The 16,521-nt window shown below is 36.9% G+C and overlaps 1 protein-coding gene across 1 annotated transcript in view; it reads left to right on the forward strand.

Annotated features, from left to right (window-relative positions):
• The window catches only part of RFX6 (regulatory factor X6), a 56,553-nt gene that overhangs the window by 35,001 nt on the left and 5,031 nt on the right, over positions 1-16,521 (forward strand). The window contains exons 8-17 of the mRNA XM_023254284.2: positions 2,038-2,115; positions 2,232-2,345; positions 5,499-5,548; positions 8,437-8,596; positions 9,499-9,643; positions 10,859-10,968; positions 12,191-12,308; positions 13,740-13,862; positions 14,526-14,732; positions 15,915-16,427. Coding sequence (XP_023110052.2) covers positions 2,038-2,115; positions 2,232-2,345; positions 5,499-5,548; positions 8,437-8,596; positions 9,499-9,643; positions 10,859-10,968; positions 12,191-12,308; positions 13,740-13,862; positions 14,526-14,732; positions 15,915-16,427 — 1,618 coding nt within the window. The remainder of the gene's footprint in view (positions 1-2,037; positions 2,116-2,231; positions 2,346-5,498; positions 5,549-8,436; positions 8,597-9,498; positions 9,644-10,858; positions 10,969-12,190; positions 12,309-13,739; positions 13,863-14,525; positions 14,733-15,914; positions 16,428-16,521) is intronic.

The following is a 16,521-nucleotide window of genomic DNA, read 5'->3' on the forward strand; positions in this document are numbered from 1 at the left end:
AAATTGGTTTCCATACAACACCCAGTGCTCATCCCAAAAGGTGCCTTCCTCAATACCCATCACGCACGCTCCCCTCCCTCCCCCCCCCATCAACCCTCAGTTTGTTCTCAGTTTTTAAGAGTCTGTTATGCTTTGGCTCTCTCCCACTCTAACCTCTTTTTTTTTCCTTCCCCTCCCCCATGGGTTTCTGTTAAGTTTCTCAGGATCCACATAAGAGTGAAACCATATGGTATCTGTCTTTCTCTGTATGGCTTATTTCACTTAGCATCACACTCTCCAGTTCCATCCACATTGCTACAAAGGGCCATATTTCATTCTTTCTCATTGCCATGTAGTACTCCATTGTGTGTATAAACCACAATTTCTTTATCCATTCATCAGTTGATGGACATTTAGGCTCTTTCCACAATTAGGCTATTGTTGAGAGTGCTGCTATAAACATTGGGGTACAAGTGCCCCTATGCATCAGTACTCCTGTATCCCTTGGGTAAATTCCTAGCAGTGCTACTGCTGGGTCATAGGGTAGGTCTATTTTTAATTTTTTGAGGAACCTCCACACTGTTTTTCAAAGGGTTAATTTTTGACAACAGTTGTGAATTCCTTTCTGTATTTCATACTGTCCTTATCCTTATTTTTAAAAATATGTCCTGGAAACCTATTTAAAAATGTAATATCATTGACTAAAATATGGACCATGTCTCAATTGCATTAATGGTGACATATTCTGCTAGAGGTGTCCTGTAACCAGCATACCTCCTTGCAGGGATATTGGTAATTTGCATGTCATCATTTTACAGCTTTGAGCTGAATAACAAAGATGTGTGCTGTCACTAGGCTGTAGGGATAAATATTGGAGACTGGAGGGTTACAGTGGGACACCCCCATTGCCATCACCACCCTAGATACTGTTGGGATAAAAGTAAATCTAATGGTCAGTCTCTCAGCATGTATTATGGGTTATTCCAACCACTTTGCATGTGTTCATTTGTTTAGTCCTCATAACAACCCTATTGGAAATGTACTGTTATTATCATCTCTATTTTCCAAATGAGAAATTTAAAACACACAAATGTTAAGTAGCTTGCTCGACATCATACAGCTAGTAAGTGGCAGGTTAGAGCTAGTATTCAAATCCAGGTAAAAACTCACACCTGTAACCTCTAAGCCATGTTCTTGTTCACACAGACTACACAACCAGTAACAGGTAGTGATATTTCTAGCTTGTAAAATATGGATATTTGACTATTATTAATCTATTAAAATATTATCTAGTTCTAATCCATTACAGATTTTAGAATACGTTTAACATGTTTTAACTATGCAATCCAAATATCTGTGGTAACATGGAAGCAGAGACTTTTCAGAATGGGCATTAACTATTCAAATATTTTTTGGGTAAATTTTTGAGGCATTCGATATTACTAATTTCGAGTAATATTTAGTGAGATCTTACTGTGTACCAGGCACTCTTCTATCTGCCTGATATTTTATTTAATCCTTTTAATACCACGTGGGTAATATGTTATTACTATCCTACTTGAAGAGAAAAAGCTTAGGGTTCAGAGACAAAACAACCTGTGCAAAGTAGTGCAGTTGAACTGGGCACTCAGTTTAACCAATTCCAGACCCCAAACTGGAAACCGCTATGCCACACTGCCCACCACCCACTTAATAAAACGCTGTGTGGACACTTGATGTATTTTACCATTTTGTGTGTATTTCTGCAGTCAGAGGTAGTTCTCTTCTTAGGTAGCAAAACACAATGTTGCTTTGGCCCAAAGCTCCTTGCTCAATCAGCTTTTCATTGTTCCTGTGATACTATACGGTAATTGTCTATTTGCTTGCCTTTCTCCCTTCACAAGGCATTAAGTTCCTGGAAATAAGAACTGTACGTTTGTTTTTGATTCCTTGACATTGAGCACAATGCCTGGTCCATAATAGGAGCTTAAAAAATGCATGCTGGACAAACGAATGCATAAACAAATGAAGGCAGTATTGAAAGGATTCTTTGGTTAAGCGTTTTCTTCCTTGAAATAGGTTGATACCCTCATAATGATGTATAAAACTCACTGCCAGTGCATCCTGGACAATGCAATTAATGGAAACTTTGAAGAGGTAAGGACGACAAAGAATGCTTTGCTGATCATATTGTGTATACTTTCTTGTCTTGTTCTTTATGAGTTCATGTTAAGGAAGAATCTTAATGTTTATACTTTTTGCTTTATAACTAGATCCAGCATTTCTTATTACACTTTTGGCAAGGAATGCCTGATCATCTTCTTCCCCTGCTTGAAAACCCTGTTATCATTGACATTTTCTGTGTTTGTGACTCAATTCTTTATAAGGTAAGCTCTTTGGGGTATCTTAAACACAAACCGCATGTTTTCTTTATAAGTATTCTATCTAAATTTTTGCATTGTATGTTCAATAAATTTGTTATTTCTGGCTGGAGAGACAGTATTATTTTTTTCTGATGAGAAACCAGTATTTAATAGTGCATGTGTTATGGTTAAATTTACATTGAAATAAAATCAATCTGTTTACAGTTAATGATTCAAAATATGACATACTAATACGTTAAATTTTGTTAATTTTTATTACCTGTTTAAGGTGTTTTCAGAGTGAATAATATGATGGCTTTTTTACCGTCTGTTTCTGGGGGAAAAGCAGAGTTAAACACTCTTATGGGATTAACAACTTAGAAATATTGGAAATCTCTAGGTTTAACGTATTAATGTTCATTTCTGTTCTAAAACCAAATAAGAGTATTCAGATGTCTACAGAAAGATCATGAAGACATTACAAACAAAGATGAACTGGTTGGACTTCTAGCCAAACATTTATCTGGGAAGAGGGAGAATCTAATTCCCTGACAGTCAGTTCCTTAGTTAGAGCAACAGCAAGGTCGAGGCTGAGGGAGAAAACTGTGTTGCAATCTGGGTACTTTAAAGTGAGCTTGTCTGCACTTACCTGTTCAATTGTCAGAAGGAAAACAAAACCTTTCCTTTTAAAACATAATCTGAGTTTGCAAGAAAACCCAAACTAGAACCCTGTTAAACATTTAGAAAATAAAATCCTCCTAAATTGGTTGCTACTATTAGGTTCTCAGCAGAAGCTAGATGAACTCAGACTGGAAGCAACTTTGCACACCAAGAACTGGTAGGTAGTCTTGAGCCAGAATGGGAGAGCCCGTATTTTCATCCTCTGTTAAGTTCTCCCTATCACAGGATAAGAGTATGGAGCAAGTGCAGTATATTCTCTGCCTTTAGTTCAAATTCACATTGAAGAGGGACAAAGGAGAGTGAGGATTGTCTCATTTTTCTGGGTTGCATTTGAGTATCATTATTTAGAGGGAAAAGGTTTAGTTTGCAGTCACTGATTGCAATGTTTAAGACTTGAAGAAGTAAGCAGAAAAGGGAAATAAGGTGGCTCCAAGAGAGGGTATAAGAAAAGCCCCCGGGTCTCATGCATACACATTTACCACCATCAAAGTAAAGCTCTTTGGAACACCATTCAGTACCTCCAAGAAATACTCTTTTAAAAAAATTTTTCTTTTACATTTATTAATTTTTGAGAGACAGAGAGAGACAGAGTGTGAGCAGGGGAGGGGCAGAGAGAGAGGGAGACACAGAATCAGAAGCAGGCTCCAGGCCCCAAGCTGTCAGCACAGAGCCCGACGTGGGGCTTGAACCCACAAACTGTTGAGATCATGACCTGAGCTGAAGTTGGTTGCTTAACCGACTAAGCCACCCAGGTGCCCCAAGAAATATTCTTAAAGCATATTCCTTCTTTTTTCTTTACAAATGGTCTGTTTTTTTTTTTTTCAGTTCAACACAAAAGTCCTGAGTTTAAGTACCTCTAAATGAATTAAGTTTTTTCTCCTCATAGTGGACCCAGGGAGACACAGTAAGCATTGTAAATAGAGCAATTTACAATTCTCATTGCAGAATGAGTTTCTGGAAGATCTTCATTCCTCTCAGGAGAGTGGTCAACTTTTAGTCCATAAAACAGTACATGATTATTACCAAGTCCAATTCTTGGTAACTAACATACTGGGAATATACAATACTGTCTTATACACATGGAATACATGTACATTTTTCTGGTAGGCTACACAGGCCTTTGAAGATTAGGGTTTACCCACATTTTGAAATATCTTCTCCTCTTGGTCCTTTTCCTCAGGCTGGACCACTCAGTTTATCAGTCAGCTTAATGGATCTGCATTGCTCATATCCTATTTTGTCCCCTCTTTCTTTATTCTAGTTTTTCTTGAGCTGGGATCAGTCAACACTCTAAATTCTTCTTTCTACTAATTCTCAGGTCCTACCCACCTCATCCATGTTTAGGGCTCAGTCTAGCCCTTTCTTTCAGTATTCTTTTCTTTTTAATTTTTAATTTAAATTCAAGGTAGTTAACATACATTGTAGTATTGGTTTCAGGAGTAGAACCCAGTGATTCGTCACTTACATAGAACACCCAGTGCTCATCCCAACAAGTGCCCTTCTTAATGCCCATCACCCATTTAGCCCATCTCCCCCACCCACCACCCCTCCAGCAACCCTCAGTTTGTTCTCCATATTTAAGAGTCTCTTATGGTTTGCCTCCCTCTCTGTTTTTATCTTATTTTTCCTTCCCTTCTCCTATGTTCATCTGTTGTGGTTCTTAAATTCCACATATGAGTGAAATCATATGGTATTTGTCTTTTTCTGACTGACTTACTTTGCTTAGCAGAATACACTCTAGTTCCATCCACGTCATTGCAGATGGCAAGATTCCATTTTTTTTTTAATCACTGAGTAATACTCCACTGTATATAGATATATATCACATCTTTTTTATCCAGTCATCAGTCAATGGACATTTGGGCTCTTTCCATAATTTGGCTATTGTTGATAGTGCTGCTATAAACATTGGGGTGCATGTGCCCCTTCAAATCAGCATTTTTGTATCCTTTGGATAAATACCCAGTAGTGTGATTGCTGGGTCATAGGGTAGTTCTATTGTTAACTTTCTGAGGAGCCTCCATACTGTTTTCCAGAGTGGCTGCACAGTTTGCATTCCCATCAGCAGTGCAGAAGTGTTCCTCTTTGCCCACATCCCTGCCAACATCTTTTGTTTCCTAAGTTGTTAACTTTAGCCATTCTGACATGTATGAAGTGGTATCTCATTGTGGTTTTGACTTGTATTTCTCTGATGATGAGTGATGTTGAGCATCTTTTCATTATTCTTTGTGTTCTGATAATTAACTCTCCAGACTCAGGATATTAGTGTTCCTAGGCTAACCTAGGATTGTAATGTTTCCAGATCCCCACCCCTCACCTTTCTTACACATGCACCTCACACATACATCCATTTTAGAGATAAAAGTATAACTTCCAGAAATGAGTTAGCATATTATTCTCTAGAAAGCTAGGAATGAAAAGTAATTGACAAATAAGTGTCTTTCTACAAAAATACTAAGTAAGGATTTATGTTAATTCTCTTTTGCTGTGATTAAGGTTCTTACAGATGTACTCATTCCTGCAACAATGCAAGAAATGCCTGAAAGGTAGGTTCAGTCAATAAAATGTGGTAGTTTCTTAATGTAGAATTTAGCCCTATCCATTATATTAAAGGAAAACATTAAATAACAATTCGTTTGTTTATAAAGATTACTTTCCCGCTCCTGCCCCTTTGTATTAGTTAGAAGATGTGCCTCAATCCTTATACTCAAACTTCACTGAGCAAAATTGATAGAATAATCTTGAAATCCTTTTAATATGAGAGATGTCCAAGTGAAAAATAAATATTTAAGTGTACTGACCTTTGAAATACTGAGAAGTTCTTCAATAGAAACTGGCTACAGGAAAATAAATGGGGATAATTGATGGAAAATAAACCACAATAATAAAAATTATAAGAAAAATTATTTTATCTTTGTTATTAAAGATTACTTATTAACATTATTATTTATTATTTTGGCCTTAACTGCAAAATCATAAAGTGGCATAATGGAATTACCATCTTCTTTTAACAAAGGAATAAGATCTTAAATAGACTGTATTCCCCATCCTGGGAACATTATACCTTTTGATCCCTTTCATCCATATTGCCCCACCAGGACCCGCATCCCCTCTGGTAACTGATGACAGATGGTAACTGGACTATGGTGGTGATGAGCTCACAATGTACACAAATGTCAAATCACTATGTTGTACACATGGAACTAATATAATGTTGTTTGTCGATTATACTTCAATAAAAAAAAAATCTGAAATTGAAATGGTACCTGAAGATTTTTCACAAAAACTTTCTGATGTGTGAACAATAAAAACTCAAAAATAAAAACGAAAATTTTTCTTTGTAAATAAAGTCTAATGAAAAAATGAAATTTATTTTGGTATTTGAGGCACAAATACACGTAGGATGGACATAGTTGATGCTCAATAAATACATGATGATTGACAAAACAAAGTTTATTTTTGATTTACTTTTTCCTGTAGATCGTTTTATTTATTTATATAATAGTATTGTACAGACCAATAGTTTCTTTTAATTATCAATATGTTATTTTTAAACATCTAATCTGATCTCTGAATTAAGTACACTTAACATTTCTGTGTACAACAGAATGGTTGTGCTTACTTAGGGGCAGGCATTATTAGTTAATAGTAATAATAGCTGACCTTTATTACTACAACATGGGCTTTGAGACTACATAAATTATTTTACTTAATTTTACAACTGCCTGAAGCAGAATATTTATGTATTTATCTCTTAAATATGCAAGTAGTTTATTGTAGAAAATGAAAAACATGCATAAATGCATTAAAAAATACTCCTGATCTCTCCACATTAATGGACTGTTTTTTTTTCTAAGAATACCTGTAAATATACACATTAATAAAATGGAACCATAGTATACATACTATAATTGCAGTATATAGTGAAAATCTTTCATATCAACAGATATGGATCAACATTATTTTTTAAATTTTTCTTTTTTTCAATTTTTTCTTTCTTTCTTTCTTTCTTTTCAATTCTTTCTTTCTTTCTTTCTTCTTTCCCTCTTTCTTTTTATTTCTTTCTTTCTTAGAGAGAGAGAGAGCAGGGCGCCTGTGGCTCAGTCAGTTAAGCATCAGCTTTGGTTCAGGTCATGATCTCACAGTCTGAGTTCAAGCCCCACGTCAGGCTCTGTGCTGACAGCTGGGAGCCTGGAGCCTGCTTTGGATTCTGTGTCTCCCTCTGTCTCTGCCCCTCCCACACTCACACTCTGTCTCTCTTTCTCAAGTAAAATAAAAAAAAAAAAAAAACATGAGAGAGAGAGAGAGATTGAGTGTGAGCAGGGGAGGGGCAGAAGGAGTAAGAGAGAGAGCATCTTAGGCAGGCTCCATGCCCAGCACAGAGCCCGGTGCTGGGCTTGATCTCCTAACTGCAAGATCCTGACCTCAGCCGAAATCAGGAGTTGGACGCTTAACCAACTGAGCCACCCAGGCATCTCTCAACATTTTCTTTTTAAATGGCTGCATAGTATCTGAAAAATACTATACTTCATTTAACCAATTTCTTATCATTGAACAGTGGATTTTTTAAAAAAACACAACTTGTTAGACTATTCCCCAGTAGCTGTTACAATCCCAAATCCACAAATGAGGAACCTGGCAGCAGAAAGAAGTTAATTTATTTGCCTAAAGTAAGTTAACTAGTTAAAAAACAGAGTCAGGATTTTAATTGAGCGTCTGTTTAACTCCATTTTCTATTCTTTTTCCTGTATTATGTCACTGCTTGCCAATATGTAGCACCATCCCAAATATAAATTTAGATCTTTTTTGTTGAGGTAGAATGTGTAGATTATTGACTGATTTTAAAATTTTTGTGTTTCTGTATAAATGTGCACACACACAACCAACATTTGCACGTTTCTATATAGGGTTCTATAGTACACTATAGTACACTATCCCACAGTCATATTTGGATTGTAAAAATATATTACTACACACTAATAGTAAGTACCTGAAATGACATTATGATCCCTATGCAGTATCTCTCAAGAAGTCAAGATATGCAAAATCAAGTGCATACTTACATTTACCCAGAAATATTTTATCAAAAATGACTGAACCATGAGTTAATATTAACAATAAGGTATTATTTATTGATTACTCTCTGCATGACACATTTGACCAGAGAAATCTCCATGAGTTATTTTATGTAGTCCTAGTAATAATCCTGTGACATAGATACTAATCGTGTTCCCATTTAATAGAAGAAGCCAGAACTTGAGGACATTGAGTATTTTGACCAAGGTGATAAATGGCAGACCTAGGCTGAATCCATCAGACTTCAAAGTCATGTTCTTGGAATCACAGAATAATAGCATACCTCCATTAAACTACACTTATTTAATGCATTTTGAACAATTTAGCATTTAATACATAAGTCTTTTTGTGTGTGTAGCTTATTAGCAGATATAAGAAATTTTGCTAAAAACTGGGAACAGTGGGTTGTTTCATCTTTGGAAAACTTGCCAGATGCTCTAACTGACAAGAAGATACCTATCGTGCGAAGATTTGTATCTTCTCTCAAACGGCAAACATCTTTCTTACACCTTGCTCAGGTATGTTGGTATTTGAGTCACCAGATTAAAAAAAAAACCCTCTGGTAGCAAAGAGCAAGAAATTTTCAGAGATTGAAGACTAAGTAGACAGTTAAATGTAATGTGAGACCCCAGAGTGAATGCTAGAATAGAAAAAGGACATTAGTGGGAAAACTGATGGAAATTTGAATTATGTCTGTAGTCTATCTACCAGTGTTATACCAATGTTAATTTCCTGATTTGGGCAATAAACAATGGTTAGATAAGGTGATAACAATAGGAGAAGGGGGATAGGGAGAATATGGAAATATTTTGCACTATCTTTCCTCCTTTTCTGTAAATTTAATATATTTCAAAATAAAAAGTAAAAAAATGCAAAATTTCTGAGTGCAATGTAAAATGCAAAGTAGTTCTTTGCGTTATGAATCCAGTTAATAAAAATTAAGGTTGTGGGGAATGAGCCCATGTAATATTTGATGTGAAACCCACAAACAACACATTTTAAACTACTAATTTGGATCTCTTAAATAGGAAGAAAAAAAAGTAATTCTTAAATTAGGATTACAGGTTTGTATATTGTTAAAAAATATATTTCCCCTCCTCTCAAATGATTGTTTGCTTGGTGGAAGTTTTTAGCCCCCTAAATTTTAAAAGACTTGATTGGGCTAGTTCCAGATAAGAAGCATAACATTGTAAAATCCTTCTTGTATGACTGTGAATTAAAAAATTCATTTTCTAGTTCCAAAAATAGTTTTTAAAGCTTTAACAGAGATGGTCATGAGTCTCAGCTATTGCTTTTAGTTTTAAAATAAAGCATTTGTGATACTTTTGTCTCAAGGAACTATTTCTCTAGAAGCCAAAACTTTTCTTTAGATAGACTCTTGATAATATAGTTTAGTGTCTTTTTTACTTTTTTTATGCAGATTGCCAGACCAGCTCTCTTCGACCAGCATGTTGTGAATTCTATGGTATCTGATATTGAAAAGGTTGACTTGAATAGTATTGGATCGCAGGCCCTTCTCACCATTTCTGGCAGCACAGACACTGAATCAGATATCTACACTGAACGTAAGTCTTCTTCCTGTTTAGAGCTGGGTCTGTCAACTCCTTGGCACAAGTGACATCTTGGTTTTGGCTCAGGTCATGATCGCCTGGTCCGTAAGTTTGAGCTCCACATCAGGCTCTGTGCTGACAGTGTGGAGCCTGCTTGGGATTGTCTCTCTCCCTCTTTTTCTGTCTCTCTATACTGTCTCTCTCTCTCTCTCTCTCTCTCTCTCTCTGTCTCTGTCTCTGTCTCTAATAAACAAACATTAAAAAAAATTTTTAAAAGAAATAACCAAAAAAGTAAAAAATAAACGAAAGAAAAAAAGAAATAACTTGGCAATAATGAACATGTTTTTGAGTGTTGTGAGCTCTCTTCCAACTTTATATGCATACACATTTCCGTGTGTTTTACACTCTTAGCATCATATGGTATATGATGCGTATCAAAATGATGTCTCAATATAATACTGTTTTTCAAAGCAGAAATTACCTGCGCAGGTTTGGACAATCTGACAGAGTTAGCAAGCTAATATGTGTGACTAGACTATCAGGTTCTATTTTCAAGGGACAGCAATCCACTATTTCCCCATCCTCTCTCTCCAAAAAGACAAAGTGTAGCCTCCGATAGGCTGTTGCACAAGTGATAGGCTGCTCTCTGGGGTGGTCCAACATCAGCCCTGCTTTCTGTTTCCTAGTATAAAATTGTATTACCCTTTGGGGTTCAGTAAACTTCAAATTCTTTAATAAACAGTAGTTCTAAATGGCCCCTTTAACTTTTATAAGATGAAAGATTATTCATGTAAGTGGCTCAGTTCCACAGTGCAGAATTTAATTTTGGCTAAAGATAAAAGTAGTTCAGAAAGCAGGAAATCAACAAGTTTAGCTTATTTCATTCATCAGCTTTCAATGAAGCTGTTGCATTTAATGAAAGCTTTGGACTCAGAATGAATAATCAACTATACTGACAACTTACTCTTCCCCAGTATATACATGCTTATATAATACATAAGCCTATATTTCAATATGTGCCAAAATACATACACTTATTATTAAAATGTTGAAGAGTAAAAACTAAGGATTTTTTGTTCCTTGTTCTCAGGATATGAAATAATTTCTTTAACACATTTAATTTATTCTGTCTTTCCCTTTTATGCTACAAAATTCTTAAATGATTCCTAGTTTTAGGTTTTCTCTTGAGTTCAAAGTAGAGTAATATTCTGCTTTCTTTTTTCATTTTAGATGATTCTATCACAGTGTTCCAAGAACTGAAAGATCTTCTTAAGAAGAATGCCACCGTGGAGGCTTTTATTGAATGGTTGGATACCGTGGTAGAGCAGAGAGTTATTAAGGTATTTTTCAATGACAGATTCAGAAAATAAAATTTTTCTTAGTAGTAAATGTTAAACTGGTAATTCCTTGAATGTTGGGGGAGGGGTGATAGTCTGTGTGTAAAAATGCCTTGAAAAGCTCTTGAAGACTTGCAAATAAGGTGGCCCAAATATCAAAATTCGGAATAGACCAGATTTGAGAGTGTTGGGCATAGATTCAATTCTATTCATCATTTCTTGACAAAGAACTACAAGACACTATGCATTCCCTGTCAGTCAGTACAGTTACAGCTGAGTAACATAGGTGGTGAAAGATAAAAGCCGAAAAGATCTGGGGCGCCTGGGTGGCTCAGTCGGTTAAGTGTCCAACTTTGGCTCAGGTCACGATCTCACCGCTCATGAGTTCGAGCCCCGCATCGAGCCCCGCATCGAGCCCCGCATCGAGCCCCGCATCAGGCTCTGTGCTGACCGCTCTGAGCCTGGAGCCTGCTTTGGATTCTCTGTCTCCCTCTCTCTCTCTGCCCCTCCCCTGCTCACACTTTCTGTCTCTCTCAAAAATAAGTAAACATTAAAATTTTTTTTTTAAAGCTGAAAAGATCTGACCCTTCTCTAAAAAGCAACTTTTCATAAATGCTGACAGAAAATGTGGTTTTTAGTATTTGCATTTTTAAATTCTGGGAGTGCAGTATTTTGTATTTTCTGCATTTTTTCAACTCTTTCAGTTAACCTGCAAGTCAATCCATCATGAAACAAGGCAATAAGAGCAAATATATCCATCACTAGTTGGTGTTAGCCATTCTGTATCAAGGAAACTGGTTATATTGTAGGGACTTTTCTTTTCCTTCTGGAAGGAAAACAGATTATCATTCAGGACCAGAGAAGTCAGAGTTAATCATTCACAGAAATATATAACCCTTCTTTCACACTTCACCTTCTGTTCTTTTTAAAGTTCTGTCAAAGGAAAATGAAGAGATGAAGTGTTTTGTAAATTATTTCATTGTGTTGTCTGATTCTGCTAGGTAACAAAACCATACAGAATAAAGATCTATCAACCTTAAAAATCACAGCAAAGACAGACTAAAATTAAAATCCCTGGACAGATCATTATATCTGATAAAATAAATTGCGTGTCATGCCATCTGTCCATTTGTCAGACAGCTTATCAACCTCTTGATTTTATGCAGGATGCATGTAGTAATGAGATGACAGATTTTATAGTTTCATTTTGTTCCTTTACTTGTAGACCAGCAAACAAAATGGAAGATCATTAAAGAAGAGGGCTCAAGACTTTCTGCTCAAGTGGAGTTTTTTTGGTGCTCGAGTAATGCATAACCTCACCTTGAACAATGCATCCAGTTTTGGTATCCTAAGTGCTTTATAAAGCTCTTCCTATCTGAATACATAATTCACTTTCCAGTCACATTTCCTATCAGTTTTTAAACGTGTGGCACTGTTACTGCTCAAATCTGACTGTCGAGCCATAGAGAAAGGTAGGTAGGAGCCTGGGTTTTGGAGTCAGACCGCATGCAGAGTTAAATCCTAACACTGCTTCTCTCTGGCTTGGGTTTTTACCCGCCCCTCCAAGTTGGTCGAAGAGGATGAATATTCCTCTTGCTGGGTTGTATTGGCACTTTAGTGAGACAATATATAAAAAAACACAGTCTAGTACCCGGTGAACACTTCTAGAATGGCAGCTATTATCATTACATCCCATCAGTGCTTGGATAATTTTTTTTTTGTTAGACAGGAAAGTAAACAGTAATTAATACATGATTTTCCAAAGGCACCAACTGCAATATGGCAGATTTTTACATCTTTTTCAGGAACTACATAGCTGCAGTCAAAGACCAGCTGAGAAGACATGCTTTCATATGTTTCTGAAACCTCTTTCCTGATTGATTTGACTTGTGAAACAAACTGAGTCAAGTTAGCTCTTTTAAAAATTGAATATCTTCCTTTTTCTAAAATTTCTGGGATTCTTAGTTTGCAGCTATAATGCTGTCTTGTGGACAGTACTCCTGCATTTAGCTTTCCAAGAAATCTTTACATTATGAAATAGGTTACAGTTTACTAAATTGTTTTTATTTAATCCTCAGTGGAATTAGATAAAATCAGTGAACTTGTATTGAAGGATGAACAAAATGTATTGAGCCTATTATTTGAAATATCTTGGTTTTGTGTGAGGTTTCTTAAAACATACCACACTGAAGCCTGACTTTATTATGAAAACAGACTTTTGTTGGGAAATCTCTTCAAAGAAGTTTAAGGTTTTCCAAGACAACTTCCAAATGAAAATAACTCTCTTGGTTTTTTGAAACCAAAGGGAACTTTGTTTCAGGCTAGAAAGACATCTTACTTGATACTTTTTTCAGACCCATGGTGGCCATTGTCTAATTATTTAGTACAAAGTCAACAGAAATACAGCAGAGTAGAGCTCATTCTCCTCAGGTTAAAGCTTATCACACTCCAATGTGTGCCCTCTTAAAGCATAAAGCATGTCTCACTTTCATCCGTATTTTCCTTTGATGTAATTAGCGGCCAAAGAGCTGGCAGGACAGTATACACAGTGAGCTGGGCAGGCGGTACACAGAAAGATTAGAGACCCAAGTTAAGCATGTTGGTCTTAGCAGGTCATTTAAAGTCCAACAAGTATTTGTTTATTTCAGTTGCTCCTTGTAAAGTGTTGTGAGATGGTCACAAAGATAACTCGACTTCTCTCTTTCTCCTTCCTTCTCCTTCTCTCCCTCCTTTCATCTCACATTGTCCTCTCCCTCTTCCCATCCACAAACAAGGTTCTTTCCATTTGATCCGAATGCTTCTTGATGAATACATTCTCCTTGCCATGGAGACCCAGTTCAATAATGACAAAGAGCAGGAGTTACAGAATTTATTGGACAAGTATATGAAGAATTCAGGTAACTTAAAATGTATACTTTGTTTTACGTATTTCTGTATTTAAACCCAAGTTCGAGAATTTGTAAGCACACGTTGTGTGGGGCTATAACAGTCTCAGAGTTTTTTCCCCAGGCGTGTTACTACTAACACAGTATATTAACACCATTGGAGCACTATTTTTTCTCTCCACCATTTATACTTAGAGTAGTCAGAGGAATTTACTGGAAGTTCTAAAGGATATGAAATCAATTAAGGTAGCTAGGTGATTAAAATAAAAAAAATAATCAGAATTAAAGACAACACCTGTGGTACACACCTTATAAATGGTGTAGAAAGAAGTTCTATGGGAGCTTAAAGAAGGAAGAGAACATGTCCATTTGGGATGTGATGACTTGCATTTTGACGACTGTCCACTCCCGGGGCGGGGGCGGGGTGGTGGTTGGCGCCCTTCAGAACACGCCTCACACTCACAAAGGTACAGGTAGCAACAACAGCAAAAATCCAGCACCACTGCCAAGACCAGAGATGTGCCAGCCTTGTTTCCCATGGCACATATTTCCCCAGAGTTTCCAGATTTATGACATGACCCTAGAGCATTTTCAGTTTCCTTTTCTTGGGCTTACATACTAGGAATATGGGAATGACGTTAGCTTTCCTGTTAAGAAAAAAAAAAATCTTTCCAGATGCAAGTAAAGCTGCCTTCACTGCTTCTCCGAGTTCTTGCTTTCTGGCCAACCGTAATAAAGGGAGCACTGTTTCCAGTGACACTGTGAAGAATGAAAGCCATGTGGAAACACCCTATCTTCCTCTATCATCCAGTCATCCTGGAGGCTTACCCTCTGCTCTGCACCCATTTCCTGCTGGGAATACAGACACCATGCCGCTCACAGGTACATTGGGAAACATTTTGGGCTTCAGTGCATCTCACAGGAGCCTCTTCCTGTGTGTTCTTCAAAACTGGTGACCTTCAGGCATTCAAAGAGTAAACAAGACTTGTCTTACCTAACTTGCATGAAAGCTTTGTAAAGTTTCTGTGATTTTCAACATTTTTCATTCACATTTTTATCAATGCCATTATTAACATAGGTACCACACTGTGACATGCTCTCTCAGTTATATCAGAAATACGAATAGTTATCTTCATTAAGTGGAAGAAAAAATTAGATTAGGTACACATAAAATCCTGAAGATGCTTTGGGAGTCAAAAAACTGGGCCTCTTATTTGTTTTTGGCTTTTGAGGAGACTATTTCTCCTCCATTAAAAAGTAGATTTGGCCATTTTAGAAAACCATTAAAATAATTTTCATCTTTGGTCTAGCATCCCCTTTGTATCAATCCGAATGTTAAGTGGCTGGAACTCACTACTAGATAATATTTTACGTCTGTTTCTTGCATTATGTCTTTTCTGAAATATATAACTTCATTGGACACACAGAATTTTAAACCTGGGAGGGCCTTATAGTTCAGGGGCCCAATTCCACCAGTGGAAAATCAAACACCCTCAGAGTGGGTGGCATTCATAACTCGTTGTTGATCAGGGGTGTTTGCGTGATGTTTGGAATTGGCTTACTTTGAAGCCATGGGCATTTTGACACTATTGCCTTTTTCTGTTATCCTAAAAATCAAACCATTTAACATTCAGTTTGTTTTTTTAATTATGGGAAATTGTGAAGAGCAGATCCCTTGACTTTCCCAAGCTTGAGCTCTAACCATCTTCATACCCATGGAAGCATGAAACCATCACAGACTTTTGTTCATAGTGACTAACTTCAAAACACTTCACTATTATTGCTTCTCAGCCTTTTGGCCATGATCAAGTGTAAAACACTTCAGTATTGTGAAATATACATGTATTGTGATGGTGTCTTTTATTTATTTGTTTGTTTATTTTTTTGTGATGGTATCTTTTAAACCTAGGTTTTTAATGTTCCCCAGTTCTGTAATTTTTAGAGAGTAAGAATGAACCATTTTTTTTAAAAAAGCATATTGATAAATCTTTTGAATAATTTTTAAAGATATGCATCCATCTATTTTTATATGCCACTTGTGAAGGCTCTGGTAATTTTTTCCAGGTCAAATGGACCTTTCCCAGAACACTGGTCATCTGATGACACCACCCATTTCTCCAGCCATGGCGAGCCGAGGAAGCGTCATTAACCAGGGACCAATGGCAGGAAGACCTCAAAGTGTGGGCCCAGTCCTGTCAGCTCCACCCCACTGCTCAACATTCCCAGAGCCCATTTATCCTACTCATCCTCAAACCAGCCATGACTTTTATGGGACCAACTCTAACTATCAGACTGTGTTTAGGGCACAGCCTCACCCCCCATCAGGAGTCTATCCTCATCGCCCAGAGCATGGTCGATGCATGGCCTGGAGTGAACAGCAGCTTTCTAGAGACTTCTTCAGTGGCAGCTGTGCTGGGTCTCCATATAATTCTCGACCGCCTTCCAGCTACGGACCATCCTCACACAGCCAAGATTCACACAGTATGCAGTTTTTAAATACAGGAAGCTTCAATTTCCTGAGCAATGCGGGCGCTGCCAGCTGCCAAGGAGCAACATTGCCTCCTAATTCACCGAATGGTATTGAAATTTTTAAAGAATTTTTCCTGGCTTTTGAGATGGCAGTAAGACAAAATCAGACATTGAACTGAGCTCCACCTCTCTGAGTAGTATG

This window comes from Felis catus, chromosome B2 (assembly GCF_018350175.1).
Source record: "Felis catus isolate Fca126 chromosome B2, F.catus_Fca126_mat1.0, whole genome shotgun sequence".
NCBI lineage: Eukaryota > Metazoa > Chordata > Mammalia > Carnivora > Felidae > Felis > Felis catus.